Here is a 24,275-nt window from a genome sequence, read left to right as displayed (position 1 = left end):
CGGCCACTGCCTGCCTGTCTCTGTGCTCTTTCGGCCACGCCATGTCTGATCTCTGCTGCCACAAGACCAAGGCTGCTGTGAGGTTGAAGCCTCCGCCATGGCTGCAGATGTACTTCCAGAAGCGAAGCTGGCACCAGCTTCATGAAGTATGTCAGTGGCTTCGGCGGAGGCCTCACAGAACAGGAGCCTTCACCATGGCGGTGGAGGTCTTGCCCTCACTGCAGCAGCAGCAGAGGAAGCGAGACACCCGGGATTTCTAACAGGAGCCAGGGTGGCTTTTGTAAATCAAGGATGTCCTGCTCAAAGCAGGACAGTTGGCAGGTATGAAACTGATGTGCAGAAGAGTCAGCATAGACTGCAGAAAAGTGTATGTTTTAAACACATCGTTTTGTGGAATTTGTTCCCATGATGGTAGAGGCAGGATGGGGAACCTGTGGCCAATAGTGAAGGATGGTGGACGTTATAGTCTAGCAACATACAGAGGGCCAAAGGATCCCCACCTCTGGCAGTAGAACATGTGTGTTCAGAAGGTCTCAGGTCCAATTCCTGCAGCTTCAGGTAGGGCTGGGAAAGACCTTTGAAACTGGAGAGCTGGTGCCAGCCAGTTCACTGTAAACAATATTAAATTTGGGCACATGATCTGAGTCGATATAAAGCAGCTTTCCCTCATCCTGATAGGAGGTCTTCCTGGCGTTCAGGAGCAGAGGCTTGCTTAAATATAGGTTTTTTTTAATTAAATTGTATTTGTAAAAAAAGAAAAGGGATGTGTCGTGAGTTTTTCTTCTGAATGCATTTGTAAATTTTTACATGAATAATAAAGTTTAAGAAAAGAAAAAAATGATTTTACAATGCTAAGTTATGCATATGGGCACCAAATATTTTGTGAAGCACCATGCAGAATGGCAAGACAGAGCACCGCGCCTAGTCTCCACAGAGCTTATACCATCCCCCGGACCTCTCTAGATTTTAGGAGGAGCTCTTTCCCCCTAAAAGCAACGCTTTCAAGGATTTCAGAGCACCACTTCCTGCGTGGGAAGGTGCATTTATGCAACAGGCAACCTCGTCGGGGCCTGAAGGCTATTTAAGTCAGAGCAACTGGAGAGCTACTATCTTACAAAAACACACACCACCAGCGAGAGGCAAGCCCAAGTCATAATCTTGCGGCGAGCTCATCCACTTAATTGTCAACAGGCCGAAAACTTCGAGCAACAGAGCCACAGCTAAATTACAGGGGGCACCGGGCAAACAGCAGCTTGGCAATTGGATTCGGTAATTTGCAGTACAAAAACAGAGGGCTGTTCCGCGCCCCCATTTGCAAGATGCTAGCCTCACTTCTTAAAAGGAGATCCCATGACACACCAGAGAGGGGGGGCGACAGGGGGTGGGGTGGGAAGGGGAAGCTGAATAATTTTCTGTAGTTTTTTTCCACCTTGAGAGCAACAAGATTTCATTGGTTTAAAAAGTTACTTCTCTGAAATTTCTCGCTAAAACCTTCCCTGCGCGCTGGACTGCACAGTTGCTAAGCTACACATAGTCTTCAAAGGAAATGTCCACACAGTTGCACTGGATTCCATGTCCTTTGGACCGGGTTGTTAAAATTCCCCCATGTGTTTAGCACCACAACACCATCAGCCCTAGGCAGCAAGCTCATTGGTCACAGGTGAGCCACAGCCCCATGGAATCAGATGAAGGAAGGCTAGCCTAGCGGTGTTCAATGTAGGTTTGCCTTGAACAATGGCAGGTCAGTCTGTCAGAATTCTTATCTGGGGAAGCTTCCCCCCCCCCCAAAAAAAAGCAGGGAAGTCTGCCAGTTTGGAAAACCCCACTCCAACCCATAACAGATTAGGTCAATGTTCAAAAGTGCTTTGTGAATGTCAGAGGTGTCCATCCCATTTTTTACTGCAAGAGATCAGCGGCCATTTGGGTTGCTGTGATCTCACAAAAGTTTCCCTTGAAAAAAACGGGCCATGAACTCATGTTTTTGGGTGCCGTGCCTGGAAAAAAAATCACTTGGGGGGGAATTACAGTGTGAAATCACGCGAGATCATGGCGTCCAGGAAGATGGCGTCCCACATTTTGGTTTCAAGGGGTTGGAGGGTATGCATCTGCAAGTCAGAAAACTGCTGTGGGAACCATACCCCAACTTTGTAACCAAGAACAAACTATGTCTACAACAAAACGCTAGACTGCACTATAAATTTAAAGCAGCATCATACCACTTTAAAGGGACGCGGGTGGCGCTGTGGGTAAAACCTCAGTGCCTAGGACTTGCCGATCGTATGGTCAGCGGTTTGAATCCCCGCGGCGGGGTGACCGCCCGTCTTTCAGTCCCAGCTCCTGCCCACCTAGCAGTTCGAAAGCACCACTAAGTGCAAGTAGATAAATAGGTACCGCTTTATAGCGGGAAGGTAAACGGCGTTTCCGTGTGCTGCGCTGGTGCTGGCTCGCCAGAGCAGCTTCATCACGCTGGCCACGTGACCTGGAAGTGTCTCTGGACAGCACTGGCTCCCGGCCTCTTAAGTGAGATGAGCGTACAACCCTAGAGTCGGACACGACTGGCCCGCACGGGCAGGGGGACCTTTACCTTACTACCACTTTAAACTGTCATGGCTTCCCACAAAGAATGCTGGGAGCTGTGGTTTGTTAAGGGTGCTGAGAGTAAGGAGACCTTTATTACACCCACAAAGCTACAATTTTTGGAGTGGTTTAATGTTTGATCCCTTTTTCTGGGAACTGCAGCTTTGTGAGGGGAATAAGGGTCTCCCCAACAACTCTCAGCATCCTTAACAAGCCACAGCTCCCAGGATTCTTTGCCGGAAGCCATGAATGTTTACAATGATATGATACAGCTTCATATGTGAGGATGAGGCCCTAGTCTCAAGTCTAATTTGATGAGGTGGGAGACTGTGGGCCCCAGGCAAAGTCTCTGAGGGGACATGTCTACCTGCTGGATCCAGATTGCTTATCCCTCTTGCATATTTTCCCTGTGTTCTTTATGACCACTCGTAAGGCAGGCCAGTATTACTGTGTCCTTTCTGCAGATAGCACACCACTCAGCTTTCCTGCTTTAAGTGGGACATACTGGAACGACAGAAGCCATCTTGGGCTTCTGTGATCCCAGGATGCCCCCTTTCGGCTCCTGCAACAGTGCAGTCCCAAAACACTCTCATCCCGATTTTCCTCTGTGGTAGGTTGGAGGGTAAGAGGCAGGAGAGTCAAGGCGAAGGAGGAACAGCTCCCGTGAGACCTACAGGCAGCTCTCTGGGAGAAGGAAGATTCCTACAAGCAACTTCTCTATTCACAGTTCAGACTCTACACTAAACAGGAGGGGGGGGGAATGTGTTTCAGAGGTAGAACATGGTAGGGAAAAAGCCCAGTTGTTTGTGTGTAATGCTCAGTATCAAGGCATTGTGTGGGGAGCATCTGACAACCGCCCCACTTTCCCATCTCTGGAGCATCACTTTTTTTCAAAAAGTAATAGGGTGTTTTCCAGAGGGGGGGGGCATTTGCCCCACCAGCAGAGGGGCCTAACAGCGCTGCCATTTCCCCTTTACACAGAGAAACCAAGATGTTCGGATGCAGCTTTGGCGATCTTCCACATTAAGAGGGGACTCATCAGGGCTGCTTTGCATGTGTTCCCCCCCCCTCAAAAAAAATCACAACACCCTGGAGCCAGCTTTGAAAAGCAAGACCATTGCTTAGTCACAGCATGTCCTGCCCTGCATCCTCCCGTTAAAACTGTTACAACACTGCAGTAGAATCTAAATTATATCTTCTAAATTATATACATTAATACGCCGCGGATGTCATCGTAAAGAATGGGTGTAATTACAGCATACTCTTATAACCTACCATGACTCCCTTTGAGAGAGAAAAAAACCCAGCCTAAAATAAAAAAAGCATTCTTTCCGAGCTGTTGCCCTCCCCCCCTCCTTTACCCCTCTGGTCCTTTTTCAAAAATAGAAGCGGGTTTTTTGGCATGAGCCAAAGGCAAAAGTCACACAGGCCTGCTCCCGCCTCTTTTGACAGCTAACACGAGGGAGCCACGAGGCAAACAGATTCTATTTCCAGGATTTCAGCTGCGCCGGTGTAATCAGAAGCCACTTTCTAATGAGATGGCTGGGGCTATTCTGAGGGGTGATGATGACTTTACTGACGTCAGAACTAACAGCACTGTCCTGCCTTCTCTCACGGAACTAGGGCTCTAGAACCATGGCAAGCCTTTACACCTGAGCGCATGGAATGATAGCTGTCAAAATGCTTTTCATGCCTTAAAACAAGCTCCTGCAGCCAATCGGAAGCTGCGTCGGACGTTCGGGTTGCAAAGAACGTTTGCAATCCGGAACACTCACTTCCAGGTTTGTGGCATTCGGGAGCCAAAATGTTCGACTTGCAAGGCGTTCCGAATTCCGAGGTTGTATACGACTATATTTGGTATAGCTATTCTACAACCAACGATAACCGAGCAAATAAATTACAAAACAGGAAATATACATGGAAAAAATATCCATAATGCTTACGGCAAGACTAAAATACACCATTTAAAATTGATTTTAATCCTCATAATCCACATAGATTCTAGATAAACAGCCAGCAACTTTGTTAGCAATTCCTTTTTATATGAACTATGTCAAAATCAAAATCCTGAAGAGCGAGACTTCATCTTAAAAACTTTTGGTTAGAGTTTTTTTACTCTGTCTAACCAACATAACGCTGACCCCAGAGGTAAGAGTATAGTTTATTAAGGGCCCATACTACAGCTGAGGTTGGGACATGGGTGGCGCTGTGGGTTAAACCACAGAGCCTAGGACTTGCCAATCAGAAGGTCGGCAGTTCGAATCCCCGTGACGGGGTGAGCTCCCATTGCTCGGTCCCTGCTCCTGCCAACCTAGCAGTTCGAAAGCACGTCAAAGGGCAAGTAGATAAATAAGTACCGTTCCGGTGGGAAGGTAAACGGCATTTCCGTGTGCTGCTCTGGTTCACCAGAAGCGGCTTAGTCATGCTGGCCACATGACCCGGAAGCTGTATGCCGGCTCCCTCAGCCAATAAAGCGAGATGAGTGCCGCAAGCCCAGAGTCAGCCACGACTGGACCTAATGGTCAGGGGTCCCTTTACCTTTACAACAGCTGAGTAAGAGGGCGTGCAACTCAACCATCCTGTACCCATTGGCAATGGCTGCATCCATGCAACCGTTCTGCTAAAAGTCATATTATATAAATATAATATTTTCCATTATATTTAGATCTTCCCCCAAAATATATGGTTCTTCCCTACACACACGTTTTATCCTCCTAATAACCTAGTGTCAGGGAAAGGAAAGTGTGTGTGTTGAATTGATAATGCCTGTGTCTGCTTAAATTAATATGCCAACAGATTTCGACGCCTCCATTCTCTCTTAGAATCTAAACTATTTCTAAGCAAAGCGCATGCGACCCAAATGACATGTCTCAAAATATTTACAAATGTTCCAATAAACATAGAAATCTTCAGCTGAGACACTCTCTCTCTCTCTCTCTCTCTCTCTCTCTAATCTGCAACAGTCTTAGGGTCTAGTACCTTGAGCTCCTGCCTTTAAAACTTGGACTAGATCAACTCCAAACTCTGATGAACTGGAAGGCATTAAAACATGGACTGGATTCTCAAAATATTATATGGCAGGGGCAGGGAATTTTTTTTGGCTCCACGGGTCAGAATTTTATCACAGACTGAGTTCGACTGATGGGCAGGTCTGCCCACTTGTCAAAATGCCTTTGGCAGGTCTGCAAAGCACACTTTGAAGCAACCTAACCCCCTCTTTTAACTAGGGTGGAGGGGCAGTTTCATATGGTGCTTTGCAGCCAAGCACTTCAAGGCAGTATTCTGTGCTTCTGTCAGACACACAGGAACTTCCCTCAAAGCAGCACAGCACCTCTGCTTCTCCTTCAAGCGGGCAGGAGGCAGGAACAAGGCAGCATAGCCAATGCAGGATTAAACCCTGCCCTCCTGCCCAGTGATGCCAGCTGATGGGTTGGTAGGAGTGGTTTTTTGGAGGGAAATGATCCCATGAGCCAAATTGGATACCACGGCAGGCCAAGACTAGCTCACAGGCTGAACGAAGGGGCCAAGAGAAATCAATTGAGAAATCCAATATTTTGAGTATCTGGGATTAGACACAAGTATATCCTCCCGCTGAAACAGCCCACTGAAGGCTGAGCATGCTCAGCGGGGAAGGATTGTTTAATTTGGGGAGGAAATGGGAAACCCTACAGAATTATATTGTTCCACCCATGCTCTCTTGTTGATTGTTCAGCTGTTAAAAATCGATAAAATAAATATGTATTTTAATAAAGAAAGCCAGGGGGATGGGAGATTGAATGGAGAGGGAATGGCTATCAGGCACACTGTACAGGAGAACTTCATACTGCAAGAATCTGTTGCAAGAGCCATGGGTAAACAATAAAGGAATTCGTCCTCCTGTGTTTTATATGTGGATGGGGCAACCAGGTGAATGATGACCCCACCACATCACATTTGGACATGAAAAGAAAGCTAATCTCTTGAGGCTTTATATATATAAATTACTTGTCTACCACTCCATTGCAGGGAGAACCAGAGCTTTCAAAGGCTGCAAATCTGCAGGCAAACCTGCTTGTTCAGCCTTTGGTGGAAGAGAAAATTAATAATAATAATAATAATAATAATAATAATAATAATAATAATAATAATATGAATGTTACATCTGCAGGGTGTAAACGTCAGCAGATGCTTATGGGAAAGGAAAGATTACCCGGGAAAGTCAGCCAGCCGTTTCAGCTGCAGAGAAGAACAAGGGCTTGAGTCTTGGGAAAGTGCATGAAAATTCATGTCACTGCAGAGGCCCTCCCATTTAACATTAGATGTGCTTTCAATGCATGGTGTGGAGGTGACAATATTTTATTCAGCCTGGGGGCTGCAACACCCTAGGAGAAAGCCAGCGGCTGGCAGTGCAATGGATGTGGCTCTATTACAGCTATGCCCCCCCAATGCCCCCCTCCCATGATATCTCTTCATCCAGGCAAGCAAGTGGGATTATCAAAAGTCAAGTGCACCCACCAGCTCAGCATGCGTCCTTGAAAAAGGGAACAGGGGAGACAAAGTTTGCAGCCTGGGGAGAGATTCACAGGCCAGAGAGAGAGGCCTGGAGGGAGACATGCAGCCCGAGAATCCTCACATCCCTGCTCTAACCACTACACCCCACTAACCAGATGCGCCAATCAAAACGAGACTCCATTCTATGTGGTGTGGATAAAAGTGGGCAGAGAAATGCTTTTCCTCCCTCTCTTGTAATACTGGAACTCAGGTACACCCGATGAAGAAGGATATTGGAAGATTCTGGGCAGAAAAATAAAGCACTTCTTCGTGCAGTGCAGAAGAGCTGAACTCTGGAACTCACTGCCACAAGAGGCATCAACGGCCTCCAACTTGGATAATAATAACAACAACAACAACAACAACAACAACAACAACAACAACAATAACAATAATAATTTATGGCTTTATTAAAAGAGAGCTGGGCAAATTCATGAAGGAGAAGGCTCCATGATGGCTATGCCCTGCATCCACGGTCAGAGGCAGTAATGTCAGCTTCTGGAAACCACATGAGGTGAGAGGGTGTTGTTGCGCTCTGCACATGCTTCCAAGCTTTCCAGAAGAGGCATCTGGCTGGCCACTGTGAGAACAGGATGCTGGACTAGGTACGCCACCAAGCTGATCTGGCAGGACTCTTCTTCTTCTTATATTATTATTATTATTATTATTATTATTATTATTATTATTACCCCCTCCTTTGGTGATCCTTGTAGAACTCTGGCCCAGTGGTTGCCATTTGATTTTGAGTTGATTTTAGAATGCTGATTTTAGAATGCTGTGTTACTTTTATTGCTTTTAGCCGCTCTGAGCCCGGCTTCAGCTGGGGAGGGCGGGATATAAATAAAATATTATTATTATTATTATTATTATTATTATTATTATTATTATTATTACCCTAAAACTGGAGACTCCATGGCTGACATCAAGTTTAAAAACAGTCACATAAGAGGACCCAATCGCCTGCAAAATGCCTGTTTTGCAGCCCAGACTGCAGGAGCCTTTCACTTCCCGCTCTGCTCTTTCCCTCAGGTAACCTCTGCGCATAGCTGGAAGTCTACGGTGCGCATGCCTGACCCCAAGCCTCTGGGGCGTGTGAAGAAACAAAATAGGCATTCCGAGGCAGAATTTCAGGATGTTTAATAGTAATACATTACATACTAAGATCCGCATACGTGAACAGGACTTTGTCACCGAAAGGAAGCCGGACAATCCAGCAAACCATTGCACAATTTGGCAAAAGTAGCAGACGCTCGGTGGCAAAACCACCACAGGGTCTGAGGCCACAACTACAGGATCAGACCACTTTAAACCGTCATGGCTCCCCGCCCCAAAGCATCCTAGGAATTGTAGTTTGTTAAGGATGCTGGGAGGTGTTAGGAGACGACCACCACCCCATTCCCCTCACAGAGCTACAGTTCCCAGAGCTCGCTGGGAAGATGGATTGCTTGCTAAACTACTCTGGTCATTGTAGCTCTGTGAGGGGAATTGTCACTTTTTTTTATACTGATGGCTTTTCAAATGAAGCCATCGAACCGAGTGTCCTGTAGCAAGTTTCACCTCCGTACAACAGAATAGTTTCTACAGACGCTCGCACGTTCCTCGCCGTCCTCCACCCCTTTAGGCAAAATGCATTATCGGAGTTGAGGGGCACATTTCAGCCAGGCAAGGGGCACTGCTGGTTAGGGGGTGTGGCCTGAGGAAAGGGGGCATGGCCTGTGGAGAGTTCAGAGGGTCAGATAGACATGGTTTAAGGCAGGCGTGGCCAAACTTGGCCCTCCAGCTGTTTTGGGACTACAATTCCCATCATCCCTGACCATGGGTCCTGTTAGCTAGGGATGATGGGAGTTGTAGTCCCAAAACTGCTGGAGGGCCACGTTTGGCCATGCCTGCTTTAAGGGATACATTTGGCCCCCAGGTCTGAGCTTGCCTGTGAATAGCGCTTGTGATGTTTTAGTTGCCCTATTAAAAGGGAGCATCCGAATATGGATTTTGGATTTCCCCCCTTAAATTTAAGACTAACCCAGAACTAACTCTGTTTGATTGAGACTTTTTTTTTTAGGGACAGAGGAGGAATTTTGCAAATGTCCAGATCGGACCAATTCTAATTTGTCCATCCCTACTTATTTCTGAGAAAACATCTTATGGTATTTATGTCTTTACTGTATTTATTTCCCATCTTTTTTCTCCAAGGATGAAGCAGTTAAACTGGATGCAACTTAAAAGCAACAGTTCCTGCGTGGGATGTGCAGAGGCGTTCCTGTTTCAAAAGATGCATCCGTATGTCTCCATAGAAGCCGTATTACAGGACGTCTCTCTCTCTCTCTCTCTCTCTCTCTCTCTCTCTCTGCACATGCCTGTCCAACTCTGTCTGAAGAAGCAAACATTCTCCTTTTTCTAATATTAAAAGTGGCAGACTCCAACTTGTCATCTGCAATACCTGCATATATATATATATATATATATATATATATATATATATATATGCGCAGAATTAATGTCCATGGGGAAATTCCAAAAGACGGTGCCTAGTCCTGGATCTTAGGCAAATCAGTCGGGAAAAATGTACTTTTGGCATTTGGGGCATTATTTGGGGGGTGCCCCCTGACTTTTACTTTTTGAAATATGGCAACCCTATATTATATCGCTTTGAACTGTCATGGTTCCCCCACCAAAGAATCCTAGGAACTGTAGTTTGCCAGGGGTGCTAGTCCCTTCCCAAAACTACAATTCTCAGGGTGGTGTAAGAACCTTCCCAGGGAACTCTGCAAAGGGAATAGGGGTTCTCCTAACAACTCTCAGCACCCTTAACAACATCAGTTTGAGAACCATTAAAAAAGGGGGGTACATGAAAATCCATCAGCATTTTAGTGCAAATTATGTACCTTTGCAGGGACGCAGGTGGCGCTGTGGGTTAAACCACAGAGCCTAGGACTTGCTGATCAGAAGGTCGGTGGTTCGAATCCCCACGATGGGGTGAGCTCCCGTTGCTCGGTCCCTGCTCCTGCCAATCTAGCAGTTCGAAAGCACGCTAAAGTGCAAGTAGATAAATAGGTACCACTCCGGCAGGAAGGTAAACGGCATTTCCGTGCGCTGCTCTGGTTCGCCAGAAGCGGCTTAGTCATGCTGGCCACATGACCCGGAAACTGTACGCCGGCTCCCTCGGCCAATAAAGCGAGATGAGTGCCACAACCCCAGAGTCTGTCATGACTGGACCTAATGGTCAGGGGTCCCTTTACCTTTACCTTATGTACCTTTGCATGCAATTCTGTCTAATATAAACATTTCTGCAAAGCGTTTTCCTCCAAAATAATGCATGTTGATGTTATTTTCACTAATATCTGTAATTTTTATCCATGTCACGTGGCACTACAAGATTAAGATGAGGGCACATTTTAGAGGATGGTTGTGCTTCAGTTCCCATCTTGCATCGGAAAGTGTGATTCAGGTAGGTTTGCCTTTAAATGCGCACTGAGTTGAATTTCTTCTCTATCCTCACCTCCAGTAAGTTCGCTCCAATCTCCTGTCCAGAAGAAGCAAGATTTCCCATTTCCGAAGCATCCCAAAAACCCGAAAGGCAGGAAGGAAATTCCACAGCCTTCCAAGGAAGTCTGGTCCGTTGACAACCTATTCTCAGTGCCATCCATCTCTGCATAACCCAACACAGCAACAATAGCATCAACTAAGTGGGATTTTGAAAGAGTGTTTGAACAAGTAGTCCCCAAGCACAAATTGTATTCTCTTTGGCAACGTTCCTTCTATTTCCAAAGTACAGAGTGTGAGTGCCAATCATTTTGTAGACAAATAAAAGCCAGCGCTATCTTCACAACAGCAGGCTCAGGGGAACCATAGAGTTTGGAGTCGTACCCCCAAAAATGTTTTTTAAAAACCCTGGCCAAGAGGCGGCAATCCCAAAACAGCCCAATGAGGACTGTGTTTGGTCACATAATAATGCCTGCCTACTGGAGGTAGATACAGAGACGGAGCAGGAATCCTGAGCAGTTGCGGCGAAATAAATTATGTGCAGTTCAAATTCATGCAAATCTCTAATCCCAGCCATATTGCACTCATTTAAAACTCTTATACTCTGCCTTTCCAAGGTGACTTACAATTCCTTTCTTGTTTTAAAGTCAAATGAAATCCACAATAAATTAAAACTAAGCACACAGACGGCCGCAGAACCACCGGCAGAAAAATAGCCAGGGGGGGAAATGATTAAAAGATCATGTTATTATGCACGAAAAGCTCAAGAGAATAAGGCTGTGAACATGTCATACATTTAAAGCACTGACTTCTCCTCCTATGCTCCTCGCCAAAAGAATCCTAGAAACTGCAATTTGCGAGAATCGTAGCTTTGTGAGGGGTGAACTATAGTTCCCAGGATTCTTGCAGAAGGGGTGCTTTAAGCATGGGATTTAAAGGGGTTTTTCATATAAATGGATTGCATATGCCAGCCCAGTATGGTACATTAGGCTGAGAGAATCTGGCCCTGCCTCTGTTTGCATGTGTGCACTTAACCCTTTCTTTAGGTAAATGTAAAGGGACCCCTGACCATTAGGTCCAGTCATGGCCGCCTCTGGGATTGCGGCGCTCAACTCGCTTTACTGGCCGAGGGAGCCGGCGTACAGCTTCCGGCTCATGTGGCCAGCATGACTAAGCCGCTTCTGGCGAACCAGAGCAACGCACGGAAACGCTGTTTACCTTCCCGCCGGAGTGGTACCTATTTATCTACTTGCACTTTGACGTGCTTTCGAACTGCCAGGTTGGCAGGAGCAGGGACCGAGCAACGGGAGCTCACCCCATCGTGGGGATTTGAACCACTCCCCTTTTGCTGTGGCTTTTCTTTCAGTATAGAGAAAGATTCAGAGATCTAGTATATTCCCTCCTGACGCTGAGAAAAATGGTGATTTGATCAGAAGGATGACCTCTGGGGGATGCGTTGAGACACCCCCTTCTCTGTGTTGTTGCTTTAATCAAATCTGAACCCTCCCCTTCACAAGCACACAGACACCCCCTCAAATGAAAGAAATGATTAAAACAACCCAGCAACAGGGGGAAACTTGAAGTAAATCTCCCGTGCCGTACCTAATACAGCCCCAAGACATGAATCAATGTCTACTCTTTCAACCGTATTCACAATTTAGGCTTCCAAGTCCCCGGTTCACACACAAACACACACGCTGACTTCGCCATCATAGCTTGAAGGATGTAGGCTGGGAAAGCAAGCTAATTATTTTTTAAAAAATCTGCATCCGTTGGGATAGCATTTTTTTAAAAAAGGAATGTCAAGAGCAAAACATATTTGCATGCTTCACCTCGTCAAACTCTGGAGCCAGAGGAAAAAGTTACACAGATACACTGAGATATCTCCTCTGAGGATCATCTCAACCACAGGACAGCTGAAGCCTTGCATACAGATCATCTTCGCTCTAACAGGCTGGCTTTGCAAGCAAGCCTCTGGAAGCGAAGTTACAGAGGGAGAAAAGGCCTGAGAACAGAGCGGTGTTGGGTGTGTACATCTCAGGTTTAGCGATATGTATCTGACTGACCCCAACTCATGGAGGCAGCTGAGGTCTTGCAATGTCCTCTGCTGCAACCTCAGTTCTGGTGCAGCTTCTCTTGACCTCATTTAGGAAGCATGGATAAAATAATAATAAAAAAAGCCGCATGGAAGCAAATTTTGCAGTGGTAAACCAGACTCTAAAGAGAGGAAGGCAAAGCATTCTGCCTAAAAATAGATCCTCTTGCCTTGCAAGTGACAAGTTTGTCTTTAGAAGGCAGAATAAAGACTCTGGGTAGTATCCCACCAAGTTCTACAGATTCTGATTAATGACTGAGTGAGGTCCATTCATTTCAATGGGTCTACTTAGGGTAAAACACAGTTGACTCTCTGCCCTTAACTGCAAGAGGCTTATCTCCTTTCTCATAAGCTTAGAACCCAATGGGGTCGTTCCATGTAGCCTCAATAACGGGAGATACAGCACAGACAAAACAACAAACTTCTTTACGCAACAGCTCATAGTTAACTTGGGGGATTTGCAGCCGCAAGTGACGGCCACTAACGGCTTGAAAAGGGAATTAAGACAAATTGGAGGAAGATATCAGTGGCCGCGAATCAGGATTGCTATATCAACTGCAGCCTCAGAGGCAGGGGACATGAGTGGAAACAGTGGTGGACTTCGTGCTTTCAAATTCCAGCAGGGCCCTGTGCAGCGCCAACATTCAGCACCTTCCACTGATCATCATTGTTGTGGTGCCCTTGGTAGCGCCCAGTGTGGGTGAACCAGTTGTGCTCTGATAAATCTGCCTCTGAGTGGGAGAAGGGTAACTGAGCTCACAGCCCACATTCAGCCTTTCATAGGCTTCTGTCTGGCCAGTATGAGACTAAATGAGTCTTAAGTCTGATCCAGTGGGGTTCGTGTGAACCAGTGTCAGGAACTCCCCAGGCACGTTTTGCTACTGGCCCGAGTCCCATTGCGACTGCGCGAAGGTTCCTGGGCACTAGGTTGGTGACTGCAGTTTAAAGACTTCTGCCTTTGTCCGTAGTCAATGCCATTTCCATTTCCACTGTGTGTGTGTGTTTCTCCTTCTTGCACACTGGGACAAGTGAACTGTTGTAAGAGCAAGCTGCAGTCAAGGAATGTAAGCTGAGATAATAGAATCGTAGGATTATAGCATTGGAAGGGACCCCAAGGGTCATCCAGCCCAACCCCCTGGCCAAAACAGACATTTGGTTGTGGCAACCTAGCTTTTTGGCACCTAATTTATATGTCTGAGTTCCTAACACTGTCGTGAACCAAAGGAGCTAACTTCTAGGGGCTGAGGTCCCTTCAATCCCCTAAATAAAATATTTAAGGTGGGCAGGCCCACACAAAGTTGATGGCCATTGCCATTCAGATGGTGTGCATGTGGTCGATTATGCAGGGCAGAGCTCACCTGACACACACACACACCATATTTTATTCAAGTTGGCACCCTTGTGAGCCAATACTTCAGACAGAGTAGAACATACAAAGTTACCTTAACCAAGCCAGACTGGTGGGTCCATCTAGCTCAACAGTGTCTACACCAATTGGCAGCAGCTGTCCAGAATTCCACTCCCAGCCCTACCTGGAGAGGCAAAGGACTGAATCTGGGGATTTTTGCATCCAAAGGAAGATGCACTGCAATTGAGCTATAGCCCTGCCTTTACGGAATTGCTTTATTCGGGCAGTGACTCTTCCTCGGAGTATGGAGGTGTGTTGAGATCAGGAGCCCCCTTTGCAAGATATTGGAAGGAAACTCTCCTGTGGTTACAGAAACCATAAAGAGAGATCAGGAAAGAGGAAGCGAAGATCAGAAAGAATGCAAAGAGTTACTAAAAGGAGATGCGAAAGATGAGTCAGAGGCAAAGGCAAAACAACATTCCAAAGCCTCCGAATCTAGAATCCACGTGACTTCTGCGGAAACGTCATCTTGAAGGAGGGGCGGACACCGTGCCAACAGGTGTCTCTGGAATGCCGCTCCGACAATTCTCACCGTGGCGCTGCAATTGCCTCCGATGACAGAGCTCGCTCTCATATCCTCAACCACTTCCCTTCCTTAGTGACAAGAGGCACACAGTTTTCTTCTTCTCCAGGAAAAGCCATGTGTGCAGGCAGGGAAGAGAAAGCCAACTCCTAACTCCAGGCAGACGGAGGGTAGCTAACTCCTTCCACAGTACGCCTTTGGGGGCAGATGAAGGCTGCAGAAACTTCCGTCGTGGTTGTCTGCAAGTTGAACTTGCTGCTTAAAGGCAGAGGAGCCGGCTGTGCAGGTTTCATCCCAGTCGGTTGACAACCCACCCTGGCCAACGGACAGTCTGTTCTGGACACTCTCAGACACTTTGAAAGCCTGCCATCATAAACTCTGGAGGGTCACACAGGGCCAATTTGCAAAGCAGCGAATCACGACAGTATAACTTAGCTGCGTTTAGAGTGTGGTGCTGATAATACCAAGGTTGCAGGTTCGATCCCTGTATGAGACAGCTGTATATATGCAACTGGAGGGGTTGGATCAGATCATCCACAGGGTCCCTTAAAACTCTGCAGTTCTGTGATTCTATGAACGTGGGGCTGCTTCATTAGCCATTAAGCCAACATATCTCTTGAGCAAATGCACACAAATGCCAAATTTCAGCTGTCTGTTGAGGAAGTCTTACAGCTGATTTTTCCCATCAGCAAGTGAATGAGTCAGTGACGACAAAATGCCAGGCAACAAAACTCATTATTTTTTATTTTTTATAGATGGTTCTCTGCACCACAACCTACAGCATACACTATACCCTCACAACAACCCTGTGAGGCAGGCTGGACTGAGAACATGGTGGTCCCACATTCCTCCACCGAGTGAGGATCTGAACCTGGGTCTCTCCAGGCCTAGTGAAACACCTTAACCGCTGGACCGAAGAATGAATTCCTAAGATTCTTTTAAAAAAAAAAACTTGCAAGCTATACTCGAAGGTGGAGATGACCACAAATATTTATGCATTTATTTGCCTACCCCTTCAGAAGAGTTTTGTTTTGTTTGTTTTTTCAAAGAAAACCAAACGAGAGCTTAACAGCTTACTCACTGCAGAGCCGGAAGTCAACAGAGAAGCCACATATTGCTAACCAGGTATCAGGAAATGAGCATGTAAGGTTTGGCTTATGACTTAGCAGCCAAGCATAAGGATGTGACCAAGGCAGAAACTGCTCCTTATCCTCTGACACACACACACCGAAATCTGTCACCTTGCGGATATCCCTCTGGGTCCAGCTCCTCCCTTGCAACTGGGCCGGGGCCAAATTTCCAAAGCTGCTGCGTTCTTTAATGAGCACACCATGCTTTGGCTGCATTAAAGAGCAGGTAGTGCTAATTGCCACCTGCCCTGAGACACAAACCGGATTTCTCACCTGATGACCTGATTCACACACAAACACACACATGCATTGCTGGCACCTGTCTGGGGCTGGATGTGCACCCAGATTGCTGAATCACCGATTCCAAATTAGAGCCGGACAGGGTGGGGGGTGGGGAAAGGGGGCGGGAAACACATTTGCACAAATATAGCACAGGCAGAGTAATTAACCTCAGCTAATCTTTTCATTACCTTGGGCTGCTGCCTTTCCATTTGCAGAGTTAGCAACCCAGAATTCGTATGCAAGCTACATTTCAATTACACTGGTGCTCTGCCGCACACCACACTAGCTTCAAGGCTCTAGTCCTCATCTTTTACATGCCATCTCAGCCACGCCCCATGACTTTTGAGAAACACGTCCACAATGAAAAATCCTGCATATTTCAGTGACCTGTGGATTATTATTTTTAAGGCACCCACTCAAGTCACACGGAGTTCTGGGCACATCTGTCCCAATGAGAACATACCTTGAATACTAAGGTAGCAGCACATTAGAGAGGGGAAGCAAAAGTGGCAAGCAAGGCACATGTCAGCTTTATTTATCCCCTTTATATCGCATCTTTTTCTCCAGGGAGGTCAAGGTGGGGTACATGGCTCTCCCTCTCTCTGTTTTATGCTCACAACAACCCTGTGAGGTAGCTTAGGTTGAGAGTTCACGACCGGCCCAAGGTCACCCAATGGGCTTCATGATGAAGTGGGGATTTGAACCCTGGTCTCCCAGGCCCTAGGTCAACACTCTAACCACTACAGTCATACCTCGGGTTGACTATGCTTCAGGTTGAGCGTTTTCGGGTTGTGCTCCACGGTGACCCGGAAGTAACAGAGCGTGTTACTTCCGGGTTTCGCCACTCGCGCATGCGTACACGCTCAAAATGACGTCACACGCATGCACAGAAGCGGCGAATTGCAACCCGTGCACGAACAGACGTGGGTTGCGTTTGCTTCAGGATGCGAACGGGGCTCCGGAACGGATCCCGTTCACATCCAGAGGTACCACTGTACAGGCTTATCTACAATCTTATCCACAATTACGGGTGTTACTGAGGAACCCCAATAAACTTTGGAATAATAATAACAGTAATAGTAGAAGTAGAAGTAATAATACTGTAATAGAAATTTAGATACAGATAGGTAGCCGTGTTGGTCTGTACCTATCTACCTATCTGTAACTGGAACTATGGAAGGCACCACATTGAGCCGCATGAAATGGAAGTCCATCGTATCTGAAGAAGTGTGCATGCACACGAAAGCTCATACCAAGAACTGATTTAGTTGGTCTTTAAGGTGCTACTGAAAGGAATTTGTTTTGTTTAGAAATTTAGAGTTACAAGAAACCTTGAATGTCACCTAGGCCAACCCAAGGCTCAATGGAGAAATTCTGTATTTGCCAGCATCCCTGAGAGATGTCTAGTTTCTGCTTAAATATCTCCAGCGATGGAGACCCCACCAGCTCCAAGTGCAGTATGTTCCATAGTCAAACAGACCATTAATTTAGAAATTTGGGAGCCGCATCTCAGTGGCAGAGCATCTGTTTTGGAAGCAGAAGGTCTCAGGTCCAATCACTGGCAGCTCCAGGTAGGACTGGGACTGTCACTGCCTGAACTCTTTTGCACAGCTGCTTCTAGTCAGTGGAGACAATACTGTTCTTGATAGAGCAATGGTCTACCTGTCCCTATGAAGCAGCTACCTATGTTCCCAAAGATCTGCAATTTCTAATCCTGATCTCTGGAGCAATGGAGCACGCAAGGAGCGCCTTGTTGGATCAGGCCGGTGGCTAATCTAGTCCATCTTCCATTTGTCCTTCCTTCATAGATTTGTAAACGGCTTCCATGCCTACCCTTAAAAGTTCTCTTCTCCAAATCTCACACACACACTTTCAATAGTTCTCCATCTGATGCGGTTTCTCAGTTTGGAGCACAGCTTGGTGGCGAGTGTGAAACTATCACCCTTATCACTTTTCCTCTTAGTTAGTTCCTGCCTCTCTATACCCAGAACGTGCCACTATGAATAATGCCACCCGCAACCCGCATCTGATGTCCTGGCCAGCTTTTTGGCCCATTAAGGAGGGCTTGGGACTTCCCCAGCTTTATAGCCATCTTCAGAACCAGAAGCCAAACAGAAAAAAGGACCAAACAAAGGAATGTGTTAGGGCTGAGGAAGCCACCCATTCCACAAGGCCAGCTGACATTTGCCCAGGCTTTTGTTTACACAGGCGTTTCCTGGATTTCCTGAAAAATGGTGGCCGGCCGTCGCTCCGCGCCCTATCAAGAAGGTCTCTCGCCACCGCCTCGTCCTGGGGTCTCTTCCCTGACAAAATGGATGTGAGGGACCAGGGTGGGGTTGCAAAGAAGAATCTCGTTTGTGTTCTCCCCTTCCCAGAGTGAACAGCGGTGGTTTTCTACGGCGTAAGCAGATTTAACCAAACGCTAGGAATACAAAATGTGCTTGGTTTCCCATCCAGCCCAGGAGGAAGTTCCCTCCCTCTTCTTCCCCCACCCCCAACAACTCTGGCTGTCCCTGACACCATTTCTCACAATAATAGCGTGTCACTGCCGGCCTGCGAGCTGTTTTTCCGCAGTTTGGTTTTCACTGAAATGTCATATTGCATTTTACAGCTGTTTACGTAAGCCAGCTTGAAAGGGCCTTACCCTAGGAAAGATTAAGGAAAATAGACAACCGTCAAAAAATTAGGAGCCTTCCCCTCAGCCACCCAAAAGTCAGGTCTATACGACTTGCAGGCTTCCCACAGGCATCTTGTGGGTCATTGTGAGGAAAAGATGCTAGACTGTGAGCATGTTCGTACCATACGTTTTGAGCATTACGATACCACTTTGGAAAACTTTGGCTTTCCCCCAAAGAATCGAGGGAGCTATGGTTTGTTATGGGCACTGAGAGGGACTGTTGTTAAACCGCTCTGGGAATTGCAGCTACATGGGAGAGAAAACTACGCTCAGCTTCCTTAAGAAACCACAACTCCCAGAATTCCTTGGGGAAAGCCATGGTTGCTTGGAGAGGTATCTTATGGGCCTAGATGGGCCTAGAAATTGGCCTAGAAATTGGTCCAATGATCCAGCAGTCAGGCTTCTCTTTGTCTTGTCATACACCCTGAGGTGGTCACAGGGACATAGGAAGCTATACAGAGCCATGCCACTGGGACAACAGTACGGCCTCAACACTGACAGGCAGTGGATTTCCAGGATCCACTTTCCTAAACCTACCTGGAGTTGTTGGGGATTGAACCTGGGAATTTCTGCATACATTGCTCAAACACAGAGCCCTGCTGCTTCCTTCTCAGCATAACTAGGGTTGCTATACATCTGGAATTTCCTGGACACAGACGGTATTTGGCCCTCTTTTGTAGCTGACGTGTCCGGGAAAATGAATGGCAGCCCATGTCGGAAGTGTAGATTTTGGTGAATTTCATTTTTAAAAAGACCAACCCTCAACAGCTTTGTCGTCGTCCCCCCAAATATGGCAAACGAAAGCCCCCACTGTCTCCAAAACACTGCCTCTCATTTCTCCCCGTGGCTGGAAAAGTGCTTCTGCGAAACTGGCAAATAAAATACATTTTAAAAAAGCCTTGCCCTGTTGTGTATACTCCGTGGAAGCACCACTTGTGTCAGGAGAGTTTGCCTGTAGCCAGCGGCCCCCACCACACACTGCAGTGGCTAATCTGAACCCCTTGCTAGCTCTGTAGAGAAAATGTATCCAATTTCAAACACAGTAAGGAGCTTTCTGAACCTGCCCACATAAAGAATGGAGAGAACGTGGCTCAGTAGCAGAGTGCGTGCTTTGCAGGTTCAATACCTGACATCTCCAGTTAAGGAGGATTGTGCAGGAAGTGAAGGGAAAGTCTAGCAGAGACTTTGGAGAGCTGCTGTCAGTCGGAGCCAACAGCACTAGGCTGTAGGGACAAACAGTCCAACCTAGTATATAAAGCAGCTCTCTCTGTGGGCTTCGTGGCTGAGTAGGCATTTGCACCCTGGTCTTCCAGGTCCTAGGTCCAGCCTTTCTCAAACTTGGGCCCCTAGATGTTGTTGGACTACAACTCCCATCATCCGTAGCTACCAGGACCAGTGCTCAGGGATGATGGGAATTGTAGTCCAACAATACCTACATACAAATGTGTGCTTATTAGGGGGGGGGGAATCAAACTGCTGAAGAATGTTCATGAATGTTCTTTTTTTAAGAATTAATTGCTGCAGAAATGTGGAGGATTGAATTTAAGACCGGAAAAGAAATAAGAAATTGAGAACAATGGCAGTGTCAGGTCCTTCCATCCCTATTTGAGAGTGTAGCAGTTCCCAGCAGGAATTATAAACTGCCTCCCCATATTCTCTTTCCCAATCAGAAGACACTCTGTGGCCTTATATAAGCACTATCTAAACATGATTACAGAGGCAATATAGCATAGTAGCCAGCACTGGCTTTGGATATGGGAAGCGCAGATTCAAATTCCTCTGATGAACCATGAATGTCCCGCAGCTAGTTGCTACATCTTAGTTTAAGCTACCTCAGAGGGTTGTCGTGATGATTAAATATGTTTTCCGGGTCCCTGGAAAAAAGGCAGAATTCAAAGGCAGACAACCATTGTTTACATGCACGGGGGGACGGGGACGGGACTCAAGCTTCCCTTGTCCCGTTTCACCCCAGGCACAACAGACCTGCAAGGTAGGAAAATATGCTACAAAATGGAACAAGCCTGAGAACCATCAGTTCTGCCTGCCGAACTGGTTCCAAGAAAGAGGCATTGAATTCTGAGCCATGGCACTTTGCACAGCTGAGGACAGTACTTGTGTCTGTTGGAAATGCAGCATTTTCAAAGCGTTCAGCATTTCAAGGGAAAACACACAGCAGCTCATTCTTGCTGGCTGCCAGTTCCCCTTCCAGCATGTTTTCCCCTCCAGGCAAAAAAAAAAAAGGGGGGGGGGAGAAATCATAGCCCATTTTCTCACCCAGAAGAAGAAAGCTCCCCTACAAATCTCTCCATGTGCTGCTGCAAAGAGCAGTGTTGAAACAGAAGCCAAGATTGCCCTCTTCTTGTGCTCCAGAAAATCCAGGATATATTATACACACACAAGCACGCACAATGACTTGCTTGGGCAGTACACACACACACACACACACAGCAATATTTTTAAACTAACTGGAAAATACCTATCCTTCCGACCCAATTCATTTTCAAAGTACATCTTATCTCAGGTCTAACAGCTGTACCTGTCATCCATGCAGAATGCAGAGAGGCATCCCATATTTCCCTCACAGCCCTCTCTCTCTCTCTCTATCACACTCACACACCCCACAGTGTCAGGGATCTGGGATGTGCAAACACAGAGGAGTTACTTTCGGGTGCCCCATCAGGGCTGGGAAGCAAACATCTCTGAGCTGGGACCCCAAACGACTTATTTTTTTCGCAAAACTCAACAGGGGAAGGGACAACAGAACCTTCCTTCGTTTACTGGGGAGCACAATTAAAAGACAGAGCGGAAGACAATGCCGCAAGCCTCCACACAAGGAGTGTTTAGTTAATTACGTTGCACGGGCCCTGATTTATTTATTTATTAAAACCCAAAGCGCTGCAATTCAGCCATCGTAAACATGGGTGGGGGGAGAGAGAGTGGGTCGTCTAGCATGGGCTTCTTTTGACCTGAGTAGTTTTAAATTCTTTATCATTTTTAAATGACACACAGAGAGATAAGCCTGGCTCTGAAACCACCTCCAGCTGACCTGCCTGGAATTAAGAGAAAGGCTTCAAATTCTCACACCAAAACAGCGAAAACAGCGAAGGCTGTCTAACCACCACAATGGATTCCTTCTGGGTATGCGAAGCATGTTTGCAGCGGAGAGATGCGGACCAAAACATCCACCTATCTATCGATCCATGCCAATCGCACCGGCCACCTCCAGCATACCCAAATCCAGGAGAGGACCCCTGCTTTTCCAAGGTGCCTAGCGGTGGGCGCCCCTCACCGCCCGCCCCGCAGCTCTGCTCAGCCTTTTGTATGCACATCCCCATGGCAAACCAGAGAGCTGCTTTTTTTCCAATAGGACAGCTAAACAGCATGCGGCAGAGAGAGAGAGAGAGAGAGAGAGAGAGAGAGAGAGAGAGAGAGAAGCGCAGATGGAAGAAGGAGGGCGAGCAGATCGCTGGGGACGGATGGAGAAGAGGATGGGGGAAAGAGAGACGGGGAGAGGAAGGGAAGGAAAGAGGAAAGGGAGAAGAACAGAGGAAGAAGAGAAAGGCTGGAGATGGGGAGGAAGGGAGAAGAATCAGAGGGGGAAGAGGAAGCAAATGAATGGGGGAAACAGGAGGAAGAAAAGGATATAAACGGAAGAAAAAAGGAAGGCGAAAAAATTAGACGACGAGGGAAATAAGAAAGAGGGCGTGGGGGGAGGGAAGCGCAGGATGGAGAAACAGGAAAGGGAAGAAGGCGAATAAATGGAAAAAGAAGAAATGAGAAGAGGGGATAATAGGAGGGAGTCAAAAGAGAGAGAAAGCGACCGAAGGAAAAGATCAGATGGAGAGAGAGAATGAATGAATGAATGAATGGTTAAGGTAGAGAAGGGGGAGCGCGCGTGGGTTTCCCCCCCTCGGGGGCAGAGAGAGCTCCTTCTCGGCCCGCCTGCCGGGGATCTCCCGAAGCGCCGCCTCACCTGCCACGGTGTACCTGTCCAGGTAGTTGAGGACGTTCCCCACGCTGAGGATGGCGGCGGCCGCCACGCGCGCTCTGCCCAGGCTGGGAGGCGCGGCGCCCGCGGCCGCCGCCGCCGCTGCCTTGTCGGCGCCGCCCTGGGGCGCGTGGACGGCGCCCGACAGGGTCTGCACCTCGCCGCTCCGCCCGCAGCAGCCGCGGTCGCCGTTGCTGCTTCCTCCTCCTCCTCCTCCTCCGTCGTCCTCCTCGTCGTCGTCGCCCGCGCCGGCCGCGGCCGAGACCCGGAGGCGCCCGCTGCAGCCCGGCGGGCCGCCGCTCGACGAGCCGTCGCTCTCCAGGCACATCATGAGCCGCCGCGGCCGCGCTGCCACTAGACGCGCACCTGCCGCCCGGCCGGCCGCCGCTCAGCGCCAGCAGCGCCGCATCTCCCACCGGCCCCGCCCGGCCGCCAGGATTGGCTGCGCCGCCTCGGCTCCGCCCACCGATCCTCCGCCCCTGCCCGACGGCGCGCAAAGGGGAGCCGGGCGGAGGATCGCAGATACGCGCGCGCTCTGTGGCGGGGGCCGCTTCTGACTTGCCCCTTCCTCAAGTCGGTGGGACTTACTCCCGAGGAGACGCGTACCCAAGTCCGGTGGCGTAAAACTGCCCAGCTACGTTCCTCGACGGGCTTTCCACCCAGTTAGAAATCAGCCATGGCGCACAGTGGGGGCAATGGACGGATTTTAGCCTCTTCAGGCACGCTAGGCTGAAGCTGCCTTATGCAGAGTCAAGCCTTGGGTCCGTCGGGGCAATATGGCAGCGGCTCTTCATGGGTTTCAGGTAGGGGATGTGGCCATAGGGTTACCTGGAGGGGCTGATGAAGGGACTCAACCTGGCATCCGCGAGGGGAACTTGCTTCTGAAGAAAGGTGAGCAGGATAGGGGCGCTGGCCCCCAATAACTATTTCGTGTTTACTTGGAAGTAAACGCCACTTGGTTCCATGGGGTTGGCTCCCCCGGAAAGGTCCGACATTGGCTATGGATCAGAGCCACTTTGGCTATTCATTCCCCCACTGCTTGCCCTGGAGGAGCTCAAGCTGGAAATGTTTTCTGTACATAAGCAGAAAAGACAGGGGGTGGGTTAAAAACCTTCTTCCCCAGCACTTTGGTTTGGATCTGAATCACTCCGCCCTGTGGCGTCTGAAAAAAATATAAATAAATGTATGCTTTTGTACTTTTCACGATTTCAACAATGATTTATCACATATTTCATAAAAACAATTATACACACACAAAAACACACATTCTCTCTCTCTATATATATTCTAATATGCACACACAATCTTAATCATGTTTTCCCACATCACATCTAGCATGACTAAAGGCATGTGCAATGGGACAAGTATATCACTACACCTCTAGTGTTTGTTTATTTCAAGCACTTCCCCCTTTAGAGCCCCACACGCTCTCAAGGAACACATGACAGAACTCATATAATCCGTGGCCATCCAACGATTGACAGGTTGTTGGCATCCATGCCTGTCTCAAGAGACAACAGAGGGTGCCATGGGAGGTGAAGTCAAGCCACAGTTTTTGCAGCACTGAACTGACCTCCCCAGAGCA

The 24,275-nt window shown here is 47.8% G+C and overlaps 1 protein-coding gene across 2 annotated transcripts in view; it reads right to left on the bottom strand.

The window, feature by feature from the left end:
- The window catches only part of SPNS2 (SPNS lysolipid transporter 2, sphingosine-1-phosphate), a gene marked incomplete at its 5' end in the record, with an annotated part of 104,527 nt that extends 81,506 nt beyond the window's left edge, over nucleotides 1-23,021 (bottom strand). For both annotated transcript variants that reach the window (XR_014151832.1, XM_081843531.1), the window contains one exon: nucleotides 22,676-23,021. Coding sequence is in view for 1 of the 2 variants with exons in the window: in XM_081843531.1 (XP_081699657.1) it covers nucleotides 22,676-23,021 (346 nt within the window). The remainder of the gene's footprint in view (nucleotides 1-22,675) is intronic.
- Nucleotides 23,022-24,275: the final 1,254 nt, after the last annotated feature.

This window comes from Podarcis erhardii (genome assembly GCF_964252035.2).
Source record: "Podarcis erhardii genome assembly, chromosome: 16".
Taxonomy (NCBI): Eukaryota; Metazoa; Chordata; class Lepidosauria; order Squamata; family Lacertidae; genus Podarcis; species Podarcis erhardii.
The sequence above is the reverse complement of the archived record's forward strand: the minus strand, read 5'-3'. Positions and strand labels throughout refer to the sequence as shown.